Here is a 21,297-nt window from a genome sequence, read left to right as displayed (position 1 = left end):
GGTGAGGAATCCACTGGCAGATGTATCCATCAGAAAAATTATTACTTGACACTGTGTTTAAAATGTGACTATTTTATCAAAGTTTAATTGGTGTCAGCGAGTTAATCAAATAAAATGAAAACAACGATTATCTCTAAATTGTGTACGTGCGATCTGCCGTAAGCATAGCACGGCTTAATTCTATTTCAGCTTAGTTTCCGCTTTTAGGAAGTACATTTTTTACTAAAGTTTCCTGCTGACTTTTCGATAGTAATGAGGGCAACAGAAGAAAACTCTTGGAGCGATTTTTCAATGCAGCTTGAGTATTAGCCAAATCATCTATGCAGCTCTCCTGCATCTCTTGGGCTGCATTAGCTTATGCTGTGATTCGGCTGTGCACAGAAGTAGTACTAACTGTGGCTGTGTAATCCATTATCACATGAACTACTGCCTAGACCGAAACTCAGAGGCAGATATAGAAGGAAAACATGTGTTGTGCCATTTCCCTCAAGAAATGGCAAGGGAGCACAACCCTTAAAACATGCAGATGAGGGCTGTGGGGGTGCATTTTTAAGCAACAGCTGTGCACAGATGCCCTACGATTATGTTATTTATGTCTTAATATGTTTGTGATACTTTTTTGGCATTCATTTCTACACTTCAAATCTGACATTACCAAGGTATATGGTTTGGGAACCTTCAGTGCTTTGGTGGGGTTTGAATATATATTTGACAGTGTGGCCACTTCTCAAGAAACCAATGACAAATGTTCCCCTGCTCATGTTTGCTACATAATTAACCTGCAATACAATCAGACTTCTCTGTACTTACTAAAGCTACGGAGGGATCCAAATTCAGGATTTTCATTCTGTGCGGCGCTCGCTGGCAATGATAACTCTGGTCATGAATTATCCCATTTTCCTCTGAATCGACAAATGTCTGAGTGGTGTGGGGGTCCAGGTAGATTAACTCATCCTCTGTGCAAGTAACAAAAACAAACAATTGAATTAAAAAGTTTGATAAATGTTTAATGCCATTCTGGTCAATATGGGTTTTATGTTTAATGAAAGTCAGAGTGTAGGGGTTCTTATTAAATTTATATGTAAGTTTGCCAGAGAAAAAGCTGTTTGTGCTGTCACCTCATGGCACCTGAAGAATGCCTTGACCAAATATTACTTTTAAAAACACATTCCTTCATCCACTGTCAATGGATTTGGTATACCAGACCTGTTCATCCTGGAAATATCTTAAATCCAGATTAGGAAGGGCCTCATAATTCTGGATCTGTGGTAACAGCAGTTACCACCCCCAATGGGATTATTTAATCCTACTGCTCCTATCTGCAAGGTAGTCTACTGGTGACCTATGGCTCAGAAGGCCAGAGACATTGCCCCTCCACAACAAACCTGAAAGGTTGGTTTGTTTCCCTTGTTTATATTATGACTGGGTTTGATTTACCAGGTTGATCCAGGGGTGGTGGCCACCTCTTGGGCAGCTTTTAATGGTGGGGTTACTGCAGATCTGTTTATTTTCACACATCAATTTCAGGAAATCTCCACTTGAATCAGAATGCCAGGCATGTGTTTCTGTGAAGTTTTAACCAGTGTGTGATACACAAAAAAGAGTTAGAATCTGGTACCCTTGTCCGCAGTTTTGACTAGGGATATTTGTATCATAAAACAGGATAGCGTCTACTTTGGGCCTCTTGTGTTTCATTGTACAAGACTACAGAATAGTGTCTTCAACTGATTTTATTTATCTTATATTTACTCTAAAGCTCTTTGCCCGGTTTATTGTTTAAGGTGAGGAGTTGCATAACTATTTTGATATGCATTCCATTGATAGACTATTCAGTTTTTTTCTTTTTCTTACTGCATAGACATGTGATGGATGAAATCAATGCTTTACAAAAAAATATATATATATTTACATAATTTTTAAAAGAAAAAATATTTTATTACCTGAAAATCCTATAAAATAATAGGCATGATTTGGTTTTCCTCCTAGTGCACCCAAAGATTGAGACATCTTGAAACACTCCTAGGGGGGTATAAAATAAGAACAATGAGCGCACTTTGGAACATAAATCTATCTTATGGTTCAACAAACCAACATAATGATAATGTACCAGGAACAGGCGGCTTTTTTTTTTTTTTTTTTGAAACCGTTTATTACAATCTCAAATAGTTACAAGTATGGGCCTACAACCGTCTGGCCGGCCGCTAGAGTGGCAGTAGGATATGACATACATACAGAAAAATCTCTTGGCGGTGCAAAAAGGGTAAATCAGGAGATATCAGTAGTGCAGGCCACATAACTCCAAACCAACAATACGGTTTCCTTTTGTCAAAACACAACAACACAAAAACAACCACACCCGCAAGGCAACCCGCAATCCCAAGTGACAGCACGCGCTCCTTAAGTGGGGAACCCCAACCAATCGCCAAACTCTGAAGAGGGGAATGAGAACAGATCAGGGACTGGGGAACCACGTGCCCATGGCTGGGGGAGGGGGTCGGCTAGGGGGACGGAGCTGGCGAAGCAGCCGGCAGCAGCGGCGGCTCGCAAATACCCCCGCGATAGGCGTTCCAGGGGCCCCAGATTTTCACCCACGCCCCAGGCTTACCCCTCGCAACATACACCACCTTTTCACGAAACATACACCAATCCATGTGTTCCTTCCAGGCCGACACCGCCGGAGGCCTCTGGGATCCCCACAATTGAGCAATGTCACGCTTAGCGATCATGTATCCCAGAGTCACCCACCGCATCTGCGGGACCGAGTAGTCAGTTGGCTCCCACACATTCAGCAAGCATCTCCTCGCTTCAGGCAACAGCACGACACGCGTAACCACTCGCAGGACCTCATGCACACCACGCCAGAATCGCTCCACCTTCGGGCATTCCCACAGAATATGCAAGAAAGTTGCCAAGGCACCACAGCCACGCTTACACAGTCCATCCTCAGCTAAGCCCATACGTAGAAGCCTTGGCCCCGTCACGTAAACCCGGTGGAGGATCTTAAGCTGGACGAAGCGAAGGCGAGCCGGGATGGCCACCTCCTTCGGAGAGGCCACCACGGACATCCAGTCCTCGTCGTCCAACTCCAGCCCATCGGCAACCCAGGCCTCGCGGAGGCCAGTCAGCAGGCCCGATCGGTCGTTAATCAGTTTTTTATATATAAGGGAGATCGTGCTGTCTGGGACATGGCCATCCAGCACTCTGTCCTCCAGGGGGGAAGACTCCGGAATGGACGCGACATCCGGGAAGACGGAGCCCAGCGCGTGGCGGACTTGTAAGTACCGAAAGTACTCACTGCCTTGCAACTGAAACTCCGTCTGCAGCGTCTCGAAAGTTTTGAATCCCCCCCTCGTCCAGAGATCTCCCACTGTGCTGATGCCGATCGTGTCCCATTTCTCGAAGCCCTTCGAGGTCCACAAGGAGCCCAACCTCGCCGACGCATATAGCGGTGACGCCCGGGTCAAACGGTCCTTCCACCCCATAGCTGCGTTAGCCGCGTGCCATACACGCACCATGACACGCGTCGGTCCCGTCAGGCGAGGGTCCGGCGCGCCAGAGTAGAGCGCCCGATTGTAGTCGCCACCGGGCAGGAGCATCTTGTCCATTTCAAATGCCGGGTTCAGGGCGGGCCCGTAAAGGCCATGATTAATCGCAGCTAGCTGGGAGGCCCAGTAATACCGTTTAATATCCGGGAGGGCAACCCCCCCATCGTACCACGGGAGCGTCAATTTAGCCAAGGCAATACGCGGCCTCCCGTCCCAGGACAGGCGACGCTGCAAACTCTCCACCTCTCGGAAGTAGCGCGCCGGAACCAAATCCATAGTGTTCTGGAGAGCGTACAGAAAGCGCGGCAACGACATCATTTTAAACAAGGCCGCTCGGCCAAGCGGCGAAAGCGGCAGACACCGCCAACGCACCACGTCCTCCCTCAAGCGCTGGAGGGGGGGCAGCAAATTCCGCTCGTAGCGGGCCTCCGGGTCCAGAGTAATATATATACCCAGGTACCGAAACCCCTGGGAGGCGATCTGGATCGGACAGTCCCGTGGTAGGACCGGAGCCTCCCCGGCAAGCACATATACACAGGATTTCGCCCAGTTGATGACGAGGCCTGAGTTGCGACCGAATGAGCGCAAAACATCAACTAGGACGATCAGTGATTTACGCGGGGAGGCGAGATATAGAAGGATATCATCAGCGTAGAGGGACACGCGGTCCTCATGCTCGGGGGTCCAGCGGAGACCACGGATGGAAGGGTGCCACCGCAGCCACTCCGCCAGGGGCTCCAGGGCCAGTGCAAACAGGAGAGGCGACAGGGGGCAACCCTGTCGCGTGCCCCGTCCCAGTGCGAATGGGGCCGAAGCTCGTCCATTCACCACCACCTGCGCCAATGGGCCGGAATACAACAACTTGACCCAGCTGATGAAGCCCGGTCCGAAGCCAAACCTCGCCAGCATCGCCCAAATGTATGGCCACTCGAGCGTGTCAAACGCCATGGTGGCGTCCAAGGATGCCAAGATGGCCGGTTCCCGCACGAACGGGACACGCGCGAGCACCCCGTGCAAGCGTCGCAGATTAAGGGCCGTGTTACGATGGGGTATGAAGCCGGACTGGTCTTGGTGGACCAAATCGCCCACCACACCGACCAGCCGGTTGGCGAGCACCTTGACGAGGATTTTGGGCTCCGCGTTCAAGAGCGAGATAGGCCTATAGGATGTGACCCGCTCACGGGGTCTCCCCTCCTTGTGGATCACCACGATCGTGGCCAGACGCTGGTCCGGCGGAAGGGAACCCCGCGGGCGGGCCGCCAGGAACATCGCGCGCAGGTGGGGCGCCAGTACATCCGGTCGCAGCTTATACAGCTCGATAGGGATGCCATTGGGGCCCATGGCCTTGCCAGATGCGACCGAGCGGATAGCAAGGGCAATTTCGTCCGAGGTGGGAGGAGCGTCCAGCGAATCCCTGTCCTCCACCGAAAGGGAGGGCAGCGCGATGTCCCGTAGCAGGGCATGGGAATCCTCCTCCGAGCAGGGAGAAACCGGGGAATATACCTCGCGGAAATAGTCCGCGAAGCAGGAGACAATGGCGTCCGGCTCGGTGACACATACACCATCCATCCTCTCAATCAACGGAACCACACGACTCGCTCTCTCCTTTTTATCCAACCACGCTATCAATTTACCAGCCTTATCACCCACATCATACAGTCGCCCCTGTTGCTCTCTACTGAGGCCCCTGGCCGCCTCCGTGACGAGGGCCCTATAGGCCGCCTGCTTGAGGTGTAGAACATGCAATGTGGCATCCGTCACCCCGCTCCCCAGGTCACCCTCTAGTTCAGTAATTTCGGCCTCCACCCGGGTTACCTCCTCCCGCTCGCGCCTCCGGGCATGGGAGATAAAGGAGAGGGCCTCCCCCCTAAGAACTACCTTAAAAGCCTCCCAAAGGGAGATGGCAGAAGGGACAGACCCCACATTCTCCTCAAAGTACCGCTGCAAGGATTTGATCAATTCGGCTCGAATAGTGGGGTCGCGCAGGTACCAGGCATTGGTCGGGGCTACCCTGCCCTCCCCCCTCGGGAAGACACCAAGATGCAGCAGTAGTGGGGAGTGATCTGAAATACCCCGCGCCAAATGGCGCACCTCTCCCACCCTCCCAGCATAGGCCGCAGGAACAAGGATATAATCAAGCCGCGAGAGGCTACCATGGGCACCCGAGTGGAAGGTGTATTGCAGCTGCGCGGGATACTTTAGTCGCCAGCAATCCACCAATCCTAGTGTATCTAAAAGGCCAGATAGCCACGCCTGTGCCCGGGGGAGGTCCCTGGGAGGATGGCGATCCATAGACCCTGAAGCCACCGCATTGAAGTCCCCCCCAACTACCAGAAGCCCATCCGGGAGGTCAAGGAGGAGGCGCCCCAGGTCCGCAAACGTGGTAGATTGCAACCCCGGCGGAACGTACACTGACACAAAAACGACCACTCTGCCCTCCATTCTACCCACCAAGACAGTGTAACGTCCCCTCTCATCATGGCGCACCTCATCAATCTCCAATGGGAGCGAGTTCTTAATCATGATGCCCACCCCCCGCGAGCCCGAGGTGAAACCCGAATGGGCCACCAAGCGATAGCCTCTCCGATTCATGGCATGAAAGGAATTACCTATAAGGTGTGTCTCCTGCAGGAAGATCACATCTGGCGAAATTCGTTTCAGATACTGCAGGACCACACCACGCTTAATCCTATCCCCCAGCCCGTTAACGTTCCATGATAACACAGTCAGGTCCCTACCCCCCATCATACATGGAAGCCATCAATCGTCCCCCAAAGAGCATCTCAAAAACAACAATACAGTAAAGGGTTCGCCTTGCGGTGCAAACAAACAACACTCCACCCCCACCCACCCATCCCAACAGAACTCCCCCCTCCCTGCACCCCTGCATGAGCCCAGACAGCCCCCCCAAAGTGCAGTGTGCCTGTCGCCCCATAGATGACAAACTAACTAGTCCCCCAGAGGAGGAGGGAAAGCCCCCAACGGACCCCGTACGACCTCCATAGGAGGGGAACATACACGATCAGTAAATGGTAACCAAAATGTTGTCCAGAGCAAGGCCTACTATTCACCCCTCAGTTCTGATCCGGCGCGCCCTCCCCGCCAACCGCACCCCCCCACCCCCCCGGCCCCGATCCCCAGGCAGAGTATCCAACCAGTCCCCAGCCGCCTCGGGACGGTCAAAGAAGTGCGTGCGACCATCCACCTCCACCCTCAGCTTAGCTGGAAAAAGCATTGAGTACTTAAGGTTCATGTCCCGTAGGCGACGTTTAACTCCGAGAAAACTCAGTCTCTGCTTTTGGACCGTCGGAGTAAAGTCAGGGTAGAAATTCACGTCCATATTATCAAGCTTGACCGGTCCCTGTCGCCTGGAAGTCTGCAAGATAGCGTCTCTGTCCCGAAAGTTAAAAATCCGGGCAATGAGAGGCCGCGGCGGAGCTCCGACCTTAGGTATTCCTCCGGGGACCCTGTGAGCACGTTCCACCGCAAAAAGTTTACTCAGCCCCCGGGGCTGGAGATGGGTGAGGATCAGGTCTTCCACAAACAAATCTGCCGCCTCCTCCTCCCGTCCCTCCGGCACCCCGACAATACGAACGTTGTTCCTCCGGGCCCGACCCTCGGCGTCCTCCAATCGACGGTCCATCATGGCGCTCGCCTGGCCAAGCCGGTGCACCTCCTTTTGAAGGGCCGCCACGTCTGTGGTGAGACTTGAGGTGGTGTGGGCCAAGGAATCGACCCGGTCATTTGTTTTAGACAAGTCGGCTCTCACCAGGCCCACCTCCACCAGGGCCGAGTCTATCTTCTGCGCCAGAGTATCAAAGCGCTGGTCCACCGAGGCCTTCATCTCGGCAATGGCGCCCATGACGTCCCGGAGGGTCAGATCCGCGGGTTGAGCAGACGCCTCAGCCGGGCCCGCGGGGGATGTACGCTGTGCCTCTGGGGATCCCTTCTGGAGGGTGTAGCGGTCCATACTGTTTGACTGAAGTGCCGGGCCGCGGCGGGTCGATTTCACCTTGGCCCGGTCGCCATCTTGCTTTGTGGACATGTCGCACTCCCAAGTCTGCCAATCGTCTCGAAAGGGCCGATAAACCAGTTCACGGGTTCCGGGGGGGGGTGACCACTGGACCGCAGGACAGCTCACAGCCGGCGGGTCAGCCGGGCACAGGGGCAAGGCCACACCACCGCACCCCGCTCCGCAACCCTACCTCGCTTGAGGACAAGGAGGGCGCAAAAGCGAAAGTGAAAGCGCGGGGTACGCGAGTCGCCCAGCCCTGCCCGCCGCTGTTGTTCGCTTTGTCCCCGGATTGCCCCACAACTCCAATCCGGGGGGCTGGCGCGGAGAAGGCCGCAATCTTCGATCGGTGCTCCCACCCGTGTCCGGGGTCCGATTCGAAAACGGAAAACGGGTGCCGCCTCAGCTCGGGTACACAGACACAGTCCCCTCGTCAAAGACAGGATATAATCAGGATTAATTCAGGAGGTCGCAGAGGTCCTCGGGAGCTTCGCACCTACGCGGCCATCTTGGTTGCGCGCTAGGCTCCTGCCAGACGGCTTTTATTTATTTGTATACGGCCTAGGACTTTGCTTGGCAGTGCCTCTCGATTGCAAAATTGCATTCACAAAAGGAGGTGGTGGTCTAGGAGGGAGAAGAGCAGAGTGGTAGAATATGGGAAAGGAGAGAAGGGAGTATTGAGGGAATAAACAAACAATAACCGCTAGCTGATGGAAGGGCCACAGGATGAAGGAACTGTGAGGTACCAGTAACAATATTGTGTGAACAGTAGTTTCGAGTCTCCTTGTCATGTTCCTTATCCACCTGGCCAGCTACATAACTATAATCTGTGATAAACCAGAAACAGATGAAATGGCCCCACATCCATTCAAGCTTGTAAAAACACGGCATGTACACAAGTGGTATCTGCATGCCATAAACCCAGCCGAAAGGCAGCAGAGAGCTGTACAGGGTCAAAAACAAATACAGAATTAAGAGTAGCTGGGTTCTGAGAGTCGAAGTTATAGCTTCATGATGTAGTGTGCTTTAAAAAGGTTTCTCTTCACCTCTTTTTCAAAGTGGAGGAGGGATGAGTTAGTCCTTCTGAAAAAGGGGATGTTGTTCCAGATCCCGGGTACATAGATGAGAAGGCCACAGATCCAAGATGTCTAAATGTAGGATGTTGGAGAGATACTTCTACGTTTAGAATTCATATCTGATTTTCTTGGAATTAGCAAACATTATTTTTGTAGTTCTTTACATGGAACATATTTCTTCATATGGGCAAAACCCTTTCATTACACCTCCACCAATGTTGGTGGGCATCTCTCATTTCCAACACTGAAAACACATTCCTCCCCCCCTCCCCCCGCCCACCACCGTGACAAGAGAAAATGTATGACCACATCAGCAAGATGTTTGTGAATACCTACATAGTTTGTGCTGTGAGTTTGTGAGTGCTCATCAATGTTTGCAGAAGTCTCACCTTGAGCCATCAACAACTGCCAGCTATAGGAATGTTTATTAACACATTAAATGAAACCGCACAGGTGTACTTTTACTTGCACATACATCCATTTAAGTAAGCAAATTCACTTTTTATAAATCACAAACTTGATTTTGCATTTGTAAATGATGCTATTTGTGCATGTAAATTCCACTTAGGATCACAAACAGTTTTGCGATTTTGGAGCCTCTAAATCCACACATGGTAGGGAAAAACAGGAGGGCTGGAACTGGGACAGAAATAATGAGTGGGAAGAATGGCCTGGTTATGTACTCATAATCTTCATGGTCACAGCCCTAATAATATTAGGTATTGCCTTGTCACAGACCTATAGTTCTCCTATCCAAACAAAAAGAAAAATATAGACACTTTCTCTGATCTCTAGCTAGGCTCTAACCCTCCCTTAAAGAGATTAACATACAGACTTCCTGTAATACTAAAGTCTTAGAAACTATGCCCTATGGGGATCTACTTTCCTTGTGGCAGGAGGGTGAGTGCCTTCGACTGTGACGAGGAAGACCAGTAATCGGAGTAATAAACATTACCGAGCTATTACCTCCTTGTTTGTCTTCCTCATCTGAATCGTAACAATATTAAGATGTCCCTGAGCAAAGGAGGTGACCACAGACACCTGAAAATCATAACAGACCACGCAAAGGGAATACTTCAACGCCTGCAGGGCATTAATAAGGAAACACATTTACTTACAAGGATCCATGTTTAGCAGAAGTTTGTACCAAAATCAAATGAAAAACCACCACCGCCTGTAAAATATGGGTTATAAATGTGCGAGAGGAAGACCAGGTGGCAGTGCCGCGTCTGTCCATCAGTAAGGCTCGTTTACAAGCTGCCCAAGAGGTGGCTACCACCCATGGTAGGTCAGCCTTGGGCAGTACTTTGTAAATCACCCCAGCCATACTATAAGCAAGGGTAATGTCTCTGGCCTGCTGAAGCACATGTCATAAACAGAGACACCACCTTGCAGAAAGGAGCGGTATGATTTAAACACATGGAGAGGGCTCATTGTCTGAGGGAGGAGAAGGGAAAAAACTGGCAGCTTCAAATCCTGTGTTTAATGGAAACTAGAAGGAATTTTTTGAAGAAAGGATAATCTGCTCTAAGGACAACCTTGTATAGAAAAAGTGTCAGAACAAAGTAGAGCACCAAACTGGCCAACAAGGGACCATTAGAAACAAAGCTCTAGCAAAAGTGAGTTTTAATCAGCAGTATCTAGCAGTTCAAAGGGTGATACCTGAAGAATCTAAAGCACCAAACGAAGGACCCAAGGTAGCACCAGAAAATTAACCACAGGGTGGCAAAGAAAAACAATCCCAAGTGGAGAGGAAACCAACTCAAAGATTGGAAGTATTTCTGAACCCCCAAAAGCTTGAATGGCAGCCCATTGCCTACTTAAAGGCGAAACAGAAAAAAGAAGGCGGAATCCATCTCAAAGGAAATTCAGCACTTTAGTTGCCTCAGAGTAGGCAGCTTGTAGAGTGCTGGATACATGGAAGGACCCTGTTAGAAGACCCCAGGCCTCCAAACCTAACATTTAAAGCTCCAATCCCCTTTGTGGAGCCTCAGTTGATATGACCATGGAAGCAGAGGGGCTCGGAGAGGAAGTGGGAATGTTGAACATATCCAATGAGATTGGGATAACAGATACAGGAGCAGCAAAGACTAAGGACGATGAGTCTAGCAAGCAACTACTAGAAACACTACCTCACGGTCATCCTGAATCTTCCAACAGACCCTTGGTATCAACAGGAATGGTGTAAAAGCATACAGCAGGCCTTGTGGCAATAGAAGGCGCAACGTATCAATCCCCCATGCGTTTGGAGATAGAATCGCAGTGCAGAAGTTGTGAACTGATACAGTCTAGAATGGCCAAATCGGCAAGCTGACTTCTCAAACAAACATGGACTTAGAGAAAGAGATCCAAAGGAAGTAAAAACTTGGATCAATTGATCCATAGGCCCACTCTCCCTCCATGTAAGATAGCTGTCAGAAGGAGCAGCAGACTGACTTCTATCTATAAGCAGGTTTCCTGACACAGGACTACTTCATTTAGAACCTGATTGCCCCGCTTGCTGATCCATACAACAGTTCATCTCTCCTTGGTCCCAATAACTTCAAGCCAAAAATCCCCCTAGATTTGCTCCCCCATAACAGTTTCATCCTTCATGAGTACCTAAGGCGGAAGGGAAGCCAAAAAGAGGCCTCAGTTCGGACTGTCATGAACCAACCACCACTGAAGGGAATGATGGACTTGATAAGATCCTGGAACCAGTGTTATGTTGTTATCCAATACTGGGATCCACCACTATTGAAAATTCCAGACCAAAGGCATTAGATGGAGGCAAGCCTTCATTAGACAGGCCAGCCGGTGCTTAATTTGAGCCAGTGGTTTCCGGTGCTCAGCACCGGCACTTAATTGTCGACACTGGTGCTTGTGACAATCTGCCACAAGTAATTTAGAGCTGACCACAACAGTTTATTATTGTTTCAATATACATTAAAAATTACTGTTACCTGCTGACAAATCCAATTTCATAGCTATGAGGGCCTGGTATAGTACGAAGTATCACACTTGTAGAAGTGTGGTGGTTAGTAGTGGTGGTGTTACTATGACTGGCAGCATGGTAGGGGCGATGTGTGGTGCAAGCTGCAGTGGCCTCCTGGGGAGAGCCCAGGCACTTTTTTTTTTACAAATTAAGCACAGCAGGCCACCATGTGGACTCATACCCTTAACCAGTCTTGAGCTGTTGCCTCAGATCGGGCTAATAAAACAGACAGGTGGCACATCAATGTTGGCCTTTTTCTAGGTGGATGGAAAACGTAATTTAAGTCTCCTCCAATGCACTGTAGATTGTGAGAAGACAGTAAGCGGGATTTCTAAAGCTGAGAAGAACACAAAATTCCTGAGGAACCTGGCAGATCGTTCACACATCTCTCCATCCCCTGAAAAAAGACGAGGCACATACTAAACAATCATCCAAGGATGGGTACATGTGCATGTCTAGGGAGTGTACCATACCCACCAGAAAAGTCAAGATCTTTGTGAAAGGCTTAGGGTGGAATGGGAACACCCGAAATCTGAGACAGTCTGAATGGATCTAATGTCTAACAAATCTAGAGAAGCCACAGAAGGTTTCTGACACAATCACGGAAATTATGGACTGGGAGTGTTACCATTTTGAATGACTGATGAGGGATGAATTTACTATCATAAAGTCCAGGACTGGGCGAGTGCCTCCTCAAGGGCTTTGTACAAGAAAAACAACTGAATAGCTTTCTTGGAGTCTCTTTGCTAGAGGCAGTGGAACTTCAGCTTAAGACAGTGGAACATTTGATGCTTTGTCCATCAAGGTCAATATGCCCTGAAGAAGCGTCCAACACTAAAGAGAACAACGTGGGTTTGGTGCATGTCGGATCACCAGTGGAAATTCAAAAAACAGAATCTGGTAAAACACAGTCTTATGACCTTTAAAACCCAGGCGTTTAATACTGAAGAATGCCAGATCTCAAAGATGATTTTAAGAAGCCTTCCCACTCATTCTGAGTTTTCAGAGCAGAGCCATGATTTCGAGGAAGGAGGGAGAGATGCAGATGGCGATTATTGTGATTTTTCAGAGAAAGGGTTCCTAAAGATACAGCCCCTTGAGGAAAGGGCTGGCGCTCGAGAGTTGAAGCCGGGCTACAAAGCCTTATGGAGCCAAACGTGCATCTTCTGAGTTAAACGTCTGTATGGAAAACATGAGCTTCAGATCCTCTACAGTTTTCTTGATTGGATGACCAAAAAGCTTAGCCTCATTAAAAGTGAAATGCATAAGCAGTAGTCTCTGAAAGGCATTAGCTTTCCATGAAGGTATCACACATTGGCCTCGAGACATCAGAAGACCCAGACGTCGCGGCTGCCACTCGCAGTCTGTGAAAAGAAATATCAGAAAAGAAATGGACTGGGTGTTGTATTATATAAATAGTGGCAGCGCAATTAAGGACTTGCCGCATGTGTTCGAACAGTGCTTGGAAATCTTCAAGAGGGACTGCCCTCTAAAGGTTGCAAAGGCATTTGCATGAATATCTAAAATGGAAGAACTGTATACTTGCTTAGCCACGACTTCCACTCTCCTGTCAACTGGATCCCAGGGCAGGCATTTGCCAAAATAATGGTGAACTGGAAAAAACAAGTCAGTCATTAAAGAATCAAACTTCGCCACCAATGGGAACTCTTCTCTAAACTCCAGGGGGATTGCTTCAACAAGAACCATGGAAAGGGCATCTACTTACCTCCGTTCCCAGGAGAGTACATTATGCACAGCTTTGCACATGAGAGGCCTCTATTTGATAATGTAAGAAAAAATATTTTTCATCTTGCAGCACTGGACTGGGAAATGACAATTACTAATGTTGCAATACTTCAATTAACTCTACACCTTGCACCTTGCAAAAAGTGACTCCTACATTCTTCTTCAAACTCCTATGAAACTGAACCTCTTGTTTCTTTGAGAGCTAGAGATCTGAGAGTTGAGATTACTACCAAAGAAAATGCAGGAACCCATAACAAAAACATCAAAATTAAAAAATTTAAACGTCTCAGAATTTAGCTCGTAGAAAAGGAATAATTCTCCCCTTTGACAGAAAAACTAACCAAAAGTGGGTATGTGAATCCCTCTTTTTACGCTTGTAGGAAGGAGTCGTTACCAAAGGGGATGCAGGAAGGAGTGGCTCGGAGTGGCTCCATGCTTGCAGGAAGGAGTGGCTCCATGCTTGCAGGAAGGAGTGGCTCCATGCTTGTAGGAAGGAGTGGCTCCATGCTTGCAGGAAGGAGTGGCTCCATGCTTGCAGGAAGGAGTGGCTCCATGCTTGTAGGAAGGAGTGGAGTGGCTCCATGCTTGCAGGAAGGAGTGGCTCCATGCTTGCAGGAAGGAGTGGCTCCATGCTGGTTGGAAGGAGTGGATCCATGCTTGTAGGAAGGAGTGGCTCCATGCTTGTAGGAAGGAGTGGCTCCATGCTTGCAGGAAGGAGTGGCTCCATGCTTGCAGGAAGGAGTGGCTCCATGCTTGTAGGAAGGAGTGGCTCCATGCTTGCAGGAAGGAGTGGTTCCATGCTTGCAGGAAGGAGTGGCTCCATGCTTGCAGGAAGGAGTGGCTCCATGCTTGTAGGAAGGAGTGGCTCCATGCTTGCAGGAAGGAGTGGCTCCATGCTTGCAGGAAGGAGTGGCTCCATGCTTGTAGGAAGGAGTGGCTCCATGCTTGTAGGAAGGAGTGGCTCCATGCTTGTAGGAAGGAGTGGCTCCATGCTTGCAGGAAGGAGTGGCTCCATGCTTGTAGGAAGGAGTGGCTCCATGCTTGCAGGAAGGAGTGGTTCCATGCTTGCAGGAAGGAGTGACTCCATGCTTGTAGGAAGGAGTGGAGTGGCTCCATGCTTATAGGAAGGAGTGGCTCCATGCTTGCAGGAAGGAGGGACCAGAGAAAGTGTCTTTATCTCTCTTTTTGCTAGGCCTGGGGAACTATACCTCTGTGAAGAGGCAAAACCTCATATCTTAGGACTGGGACGAGGAGGTAAAAAAATACTCACTCATACCAACAAATTACTGCTAATTCATGAGGTGTTTTCAGGTTTGCAGACTCTAAAGGATCTCATAGTGACCTGGAGTGACCCTCCCGCCCAAGACAGGCCTTGTGCTCACTGCTTGAGGCCTCTTCGGCTTCTCAGCTTCCATTACAATCATCTGTCCCATCCTGAGGGAGGCTCCCTGTTGCGCTTATCAACAGAGCCGGACTGGCCGTAGCGGGCACCGGGCAATCCCCCGGTGCGCCGCACGGGTGGGGGCCGGTTTTGGGCCCCCAGGGGCCGTTTTTGTTACAGGGCCGTTTTTGCAGCATAGCTGCAAAATCGGCCCTGTAACAAAATCGGTCGAAAACCGGCCCTGGCAAAGAGCTCGGCGGCACACACCGGGGTGCCGCCGAGCTCTTTGCCAGGGCCGGTTTTGGTTCCCAGTCCGGCCCTGCTTATCAAGCCAAAATACTTTTCTGAGCGGCAGCCCTTTGTTGCTTAGTGCACATTTCCCTCTACAAATACAGAGTGCATCTCCATTGGGATAGAAATCCATATTTTTAGATGGAGATGCATCACACAGCAAGACTTTGGGAGTGAAAGCACCAGGCATGACATAAGACATTTTAAATTCTTTAATTAAGCACTAATTTGATCTGATGCCCAGCATGTACAAGTCCACGGTAGAATGACAAGTTCCCAAGGTCAGTAGTGTCATCCTCTGCTCCTGTCAAAATAATGTTTAACTTCCTAAGGAGGAAGCCATGGACTTCAGCAGAGGAGGCATCACCGAAATCAGCTGAGGACTGTCAGAAACACTCTGGTGACCATAATCGTGACAGCACCCTGACACTCTCCTGTCCTGGAAAGGACAGTACAGCTATGCCTACACACCTTATTCATGGCAGCAGTGTCACATCGTACTGTGTAGGTGCTGACAGTGCAACTCTGTTCACATACCTTTTTCCTGGTAGCATCCTCACACCCTGCTGTTCTAGTGCTGACAGTACAACTCTGCTCAAACATCCTTTTCCTGACAGCAGGCTCAAACACCCTGCTGTCCTAGTGCTGACAGTACAACTCTGCTCAAACATCCTATTCCTGACAGCAGGCTCAAACACCCGGCTGTCCTAGTGCTGACAGTACAACTCTGCTCAAACATCCTATTCCTGACAGCAGGCTCAAACACCCTGCTGTCCTAATGCTGACAGTACAACTCTGCTCAAACATCCGATTCCTGACAGCAGGATCAAAGACCCTGCTGTCCTAGTGCTGACGAACAAGTTACTTACCTTCGGTAACGCTTTTTCTGGTGGATACAGTATCTGCCTGTGGATTCCTCACCTTGTGAATATCCCCTGCGCCAGCATTCCACTGACTTTTTCTTTCCCAGCACTCCACGTCGACGTGGGCGACGTCATAATGCATCGGCTCCGCTCGCGACTCCGTACGACGTCACCGGAGCCATAAGAAGCCCAAGTCGGCGTGATGACGTCAGTTCCACCCATTTTTTCCGAGCCTTCGAGGCGAACAGGTGAACCAACGACAAACTCAAAGTATACACAGTATACAGTATACCAACACATATACACAGTATACAAAGGAAAAGGAAGCCAAATAAACAAGCATTTCCAACAAATGCACAAGCATTTCAAACAAGACCTATTTCATGGTATACAAAGGTGGACAACGGGGAGGCGGGTGGGTCAGTGAGGAATCCACAGGCAGATACTGTATCCACCAGAAAAAGCGTTACCGAAGGTAAGTAACTTGTTCTTCTGATGGATACATCTGCCAGTGGATTCCTCACCTTGAGAATAGATTCCCACAGCAGTCCCCACTCCCGGAGGAGGGTGTCCACCTTCCTATACCAAAACGTCTTGCAATACAGAGCGCGCGAAGTGGCCCTCCCTTCTCATCTCAGAGTCCAAGCAATAATGCTTTGCGAAAGTATGGAGAGAGGCCCAAGTCGCGGCTTTACAAATATCTGCCACAGGAACACCCCGGGCCAAAGCAGATGTAGACGATTTTGCTCTAGTTTAATGAGCTTTAATGCCCTCAGGAGGAGTCTTACCAGCCAGGGCGTAGCAGATCTTGATGGCAAGGATGATCCATCTCGATAGCGTGCGCTTGTGCACCGCTCTACCCTTCGAATGACCAGCATAGCCAATGAAGAGTTGATCATCTAGACGCAAGTCTTTAGTCCTGTCCAGATAAAAACTCACAGCCCTCTTCGGGTCCAGGCGATGGAGTCTTTCCTCCTCTTTGGAAGGATGAGGAGGTGGATAAAAAACAGGAAGAGTAATAGACTGCCCCAAATGAAACGGAGTAACAGCTTTTGGCAGGAAGGCAGCCCTGGTCCAGAGAACCATCCTTTCAGCATGTAAGGTAAGAAAAGGAGGTTTGGAACTTAGAGCTTGAAGCTCACTCACCCTCCTTGCCGAGGTTATGGCTACCAGAAAGACCACCTTAAAGGACAACAGCCTCAAAGGACAGCTATGTAGAGGCTCAAATGGGGACCCCATCAGAAAGGTTAAGACAAGATTGAGGTCCCACTGTGGCATTACAAAGGGAGTGGGAGGAAACATGTTCGTAAGGCCCTTGATAAACCTCAGAACAACCGGAGATTTAAATAATGACGGTTGATCTGGGAGGCATAGAAAAGCTGATAAGGCCGAAAGATAGCCCTTGACCGTGGCCACAGCACAGCCCTGCTGCGCCAAGGAAAGAGCAAACTGGAGCACATCAGAAAGATGGGCTTTTAAAGGGTCAATGGATCTCTCTCCACACCATTTAACAAACTTGGACCACCTATAGGAGTAAATGGACTTGGTGGAGTGTCGCCTGGCCGATAAAATAATGTCCACCACATCAGGCGGGAGAGAGAATGAACTCAGGTTGCCCCGTTCAATCTCCAGGCATGAAGGTGTAAGCTCTGGAGGTGGGGGTGTAGAACCTGCCCCTCCAACTGCGAGAGGAGGTCTGCCCTCAGAGGGAGACGGAGCGGAGGGCACGAGGAGAGGTGGAGAAGATCCGTATACCACACCCTTCTCGGCCAATCCGGGGCGACCAAAATAACTTGGGCCCGGTCTTGGCGAATCTTCCTCAGAACCCGAGGAATCAAGGGTATGGGAGGAAACGCGTAAAGGAGTTGTGAGCCCCAACTCAACTGAAACGCGTCCCCCAATGCCCCATGCATCGGATACTGGAGACTGCAAAATGACGGGCAGTGCGCGTTCTCGCAGGTGGCGAACAGGTCCACCCAAGGGGTTCCCCACGTCCGAAAGACGTAACGAACCACCTCCGGATGGAGCCTCCACTCGTGGTCGGCGGAGAACTGCCGACTGAGACTGTCCGCACGTACGTTCAGCACCCCGGCCAGATGATTTGCCATCAGACAAATCTGATTGTCCTGAGCCCAGGACCAGAGACGCAGGGCCTCTCTGCAGAGACAACGCGACCCCACTCCTCCCTGCTTGTTGACATACCACATCGTGGTAGTGTTGTCCGTCAGGACTTGAACCGACTGACCGCGAAGGGAAGGGAGGAAGGCCTTGAGCGCCAAACGAAACGCCCGCAATTCCAGAAGGTTGATGTGAAGCAACCTCTCCTCTGGAGACCAAAGACCCTTGATCTCCAGATCCCCCAGATGAGCACCCCACCCTAGGGTGGATGCATCCGTTATCACTGTGGCCACCGATGGAGGAAGATGGAAGGGCTTTCCTTGGGACAGATTGCCCTCCACGCTCCACCAAGATAGATCCGCTGCAGCTTCTCCGGAGATCCTGATCGACTCCCTGAGATCTCCATTGTGCTGATACCACTGCCTGCGGAGGCACCACTGGAGCGCCCTCATGTGCCAGCATGCATGGTTGACCAACAGAATGCAGGAGGCGAACAGACCGAGCAGGCGAAGGACCTTCAGAACTGGAACAACCGCTCCATTGTGGAATAAAGGGACCATTTCCTGAATGTCGAGAATCCTTTGAGGAGGAGGGAATGCTCGACACACAGTAGTGTCCAGTACCGCCCCTATGAACAGGCTGCGTTGAGAGGGCACCAGGTGAGATTTGGGCACATTGATCGAGAAACCCAAGTCGAATAACAGCCGAGATGTTACCTGCAGATGATGCTGCACCATCTCTGGGGACTCTGCCTTCAGAAGCCAGTCGTCCAGGTAGGGAAAAATCGGAATCCCCGACCTCCTGAGATGAGCAGCCACCACTGCCATCACCTTTGTGAAGACTCGAGGTGCGGTAGTAAGACCAAACGGGAGGACCGCAAACTGGAAGTGTTGCGACCCAACCGTAAAACGGAGATACTTCCTGTGCGACTTCAGGATTGGGACATGAAAGTATGCATCCTGCAAGTCGAGCGACACCATCCAGTCTCCTTGCTGCAACGCTTGAAGAACCTGCGCAAGGGTCAGCATCTTGAATTTCTCCTGTCTCAGGTAATAGTTCAAGATTCTGAGGTCCAGTATCGGACGCAAGCTGCCGTCCTTTTTGGGAATCAGGAAATACCGGGAGTAGCACCCCTGACCCCTTTCCTGCTCCGGAACCACCTCTATTGCACCCTTCTGAAGCAAGGCTAGAACCTCTTTCAGCAGGAGAAGCAGATGGTCTTCCGAGCAATAACCTTGGCAAGGAGGGTAAGGGGGAGGAAACTCCCGAAAAGGAAGGGCGTACCCAGTCTCTACGAGGTTCAAAACCCAAAGGTCTGTTGTAATAGATTTCCAACCCCGTAGAAAGTAGGACACCCGACCCCCCCACAGGACTTACATGATCCGGGATGGGGGATCTAGGGCTGCTTCCCTGAAGCCTCATTGGGAGCAGAGGAGGAGGACGAAGAAGAGGGGTTGCGACCAGAACCTCTCCGACCCCTTTGCTTCCCTCTATAGGACCTATAGAGGGGATTCTGTTGTTGCTGCTGCTGCTGAGGCTGTCGGAAGGAGCGAAAGGATGATCTTCCGAAACCCCTAAACTTCCTAAAAGCTGAACCCCTAGTAGGTGCCTGCAGACCCAAGGACTTTGCCGTCAATCTGCTGTCCTTAAAACATTGTAGGGCAGAGTCTGCCTTCTCCCCAAACAGTTTCTGTCCGTCGAATGGCAGATCCACCAATGTGGCCTGAAAATCCGCAGAGAATCCAGAGGAACGGAGCCACGCCTGTCTTCTCGCGGCTATAGATGAACCCATAATTCTTGCCACCGAATCCGCCGTATCCAGCCCTGACTGGATCACCTGTCTGGCAGCCGCCTGAGTGTCCGCAACCACCTCCAATAAGGACGCTTTATCACCCTCAGGCAATTTAGGGGCTAAAGATTTTATAGAGTCCATCAAGGCATGAACATAACGTCCCAGCAGACACGTGGCATTAGATGACTTCAGTGCCATACTTCCTGAAGAGAAAGACTTTTTAGCCGCCTGGTCGATTTTCTTGGACTCCCTATCTGCTGGAGACTGAGGGAAAGCACCCGAAGCATGTTTCGAACAAGAAGCCTGCACAACTAGGCTCTCTGGAGATGGATGCGTTGACAAAAAATCAGGATCCCCAGGTGCCACCCTGTACCTTCTTGCCACCTGTCTGGAAACCGCCGGAGAAGAAAGAGGTTTCCTCCACACCTCCAAAACCGGCTCCAAGATGGCCTCATTGAAAGGCAACAAAGGCTCCGACGTTGATGTCGGAGAGTGCAACACCTCCATAAGCAAGTTAGACCTGTACTCCACAGAGGGCAGCTGCAAATCTAACAGATCTGCGGCCTTCTTAATTACCACATGGTAGGGTGCCAATTCCTGTGGTGGAGAAGATCTTGCAGAAGTATGTTCCCACTCTGGGGTCGTATCCAAACCACTTGCTTCTTCTATTCCCTCAAATTCATCAGAAGAAGTGTCCACTTCACCTTCCTCCACCTCTGCTCTATACCTTCCTTCCTCAAATACCCTTTGGGCCTCCCTTCTTGATCGAATCCGGGGAGCCGGCGTCGTCGACGTCGTACGCGGCATCGGTGGAGCCAGAGGTACCGGAGTCGGCGGAGCCACAGAAGGAGTCGGCGGCGCCGGACACGGCGCCGACGGCGTCGGCAACGGCGTCGAAGAAGGCTCCGAAACTGGATGATCGATCCGAAGCCTTGACGGATCCCCAGTCGGCGCCGGAAACTGCCACGAAGGCGCCATCGGCATAAAGGACAGAAAGGGGGCCTGAGCATAATGCTGCGGCACCCCTAGCGTATACGCCATAGGACCCACGGGACCAGTTGGTGCTCCGGATGGGAAGGCCGCCCTATTAAATATACCATACATGGCATTTAGAAATTGCGTCGAATCGGTACCTGGAGCCGGGAATTGTTGATAAGGAACAGAACCTGTATCCCTTTGTGGAGTATCCGGCGTCGGCTCCGCAGTGTCTTCTACCGGAGCCACAGATTCATCAGGCACCGGAGTAGGCTCTTCCTGCTCATCAATAGAGACCTCCGACTCCACTCGAACCGGAGACGACGCCTTTGACGGAGCCGGTGACTGCGCCGGGGACTGCGCCGATGAACGCGCTGGAGCCCGCTTCGGCGAAGGAGATCCTCTCGGAGACTTCGAAGGGGAAGGAGAAGGTGGCAAGTCCTTGCTTCGACGCCGACGGGGCGAAGTCGACCTCGATTTCCTGTTCTTCGAGGACCGACGTCGAGAAGAATGCTTTCTTTTTT

General features: G+C 50.6%; 1 protein-coding gene across 2 annotated transcripts in view; it reads right to left on the bottom strand.

Annotated features, from left to right (window-relative positions):
* ATG4A (autophagy related 4A cysteine peptidase) overlaps positions 1-21,297 on the bottom strand; it is a 159,667-nt gene that overhangs the window by 56,231 nt on the left and 82,139 nt on the right. For both annotated transcript variants that reach the window (XM_085608159.1, XM_085608160.1), the window contains 2 exons: positions 1,941-2,019; positions 811-956 (listed from right to left, as the gene is read on the bottom strand). In XM_085608159.1, the coding sequence (XP_085464285.1) occupies positions 811-956; positions 1,941-2,019 (225 nt within the window). The remainder of the gene's footprint in view (positions 1-810; positions 957-1,940; positions 2,020-21,297) is intronic.

The sequence above is a fragment of the Triturus cristatus genome, chromosome 5_2 (genome assembly GCF_964204655.1).
Source record: "Triturus cristatus chromosome 5_2, aTriCri1.1, whole genome shotgun sequence".
NCBI lineage: Eukaryota > Metazoa > Chordata > Amphibia > Caudata > Salamandridae > Triturus > Triturus cristatus.
The sequence above is the reverse complement of the archived record's forward strand: the minus strand, read 5'-3'. Positions and strand labels throughout refer to the sequence as shown.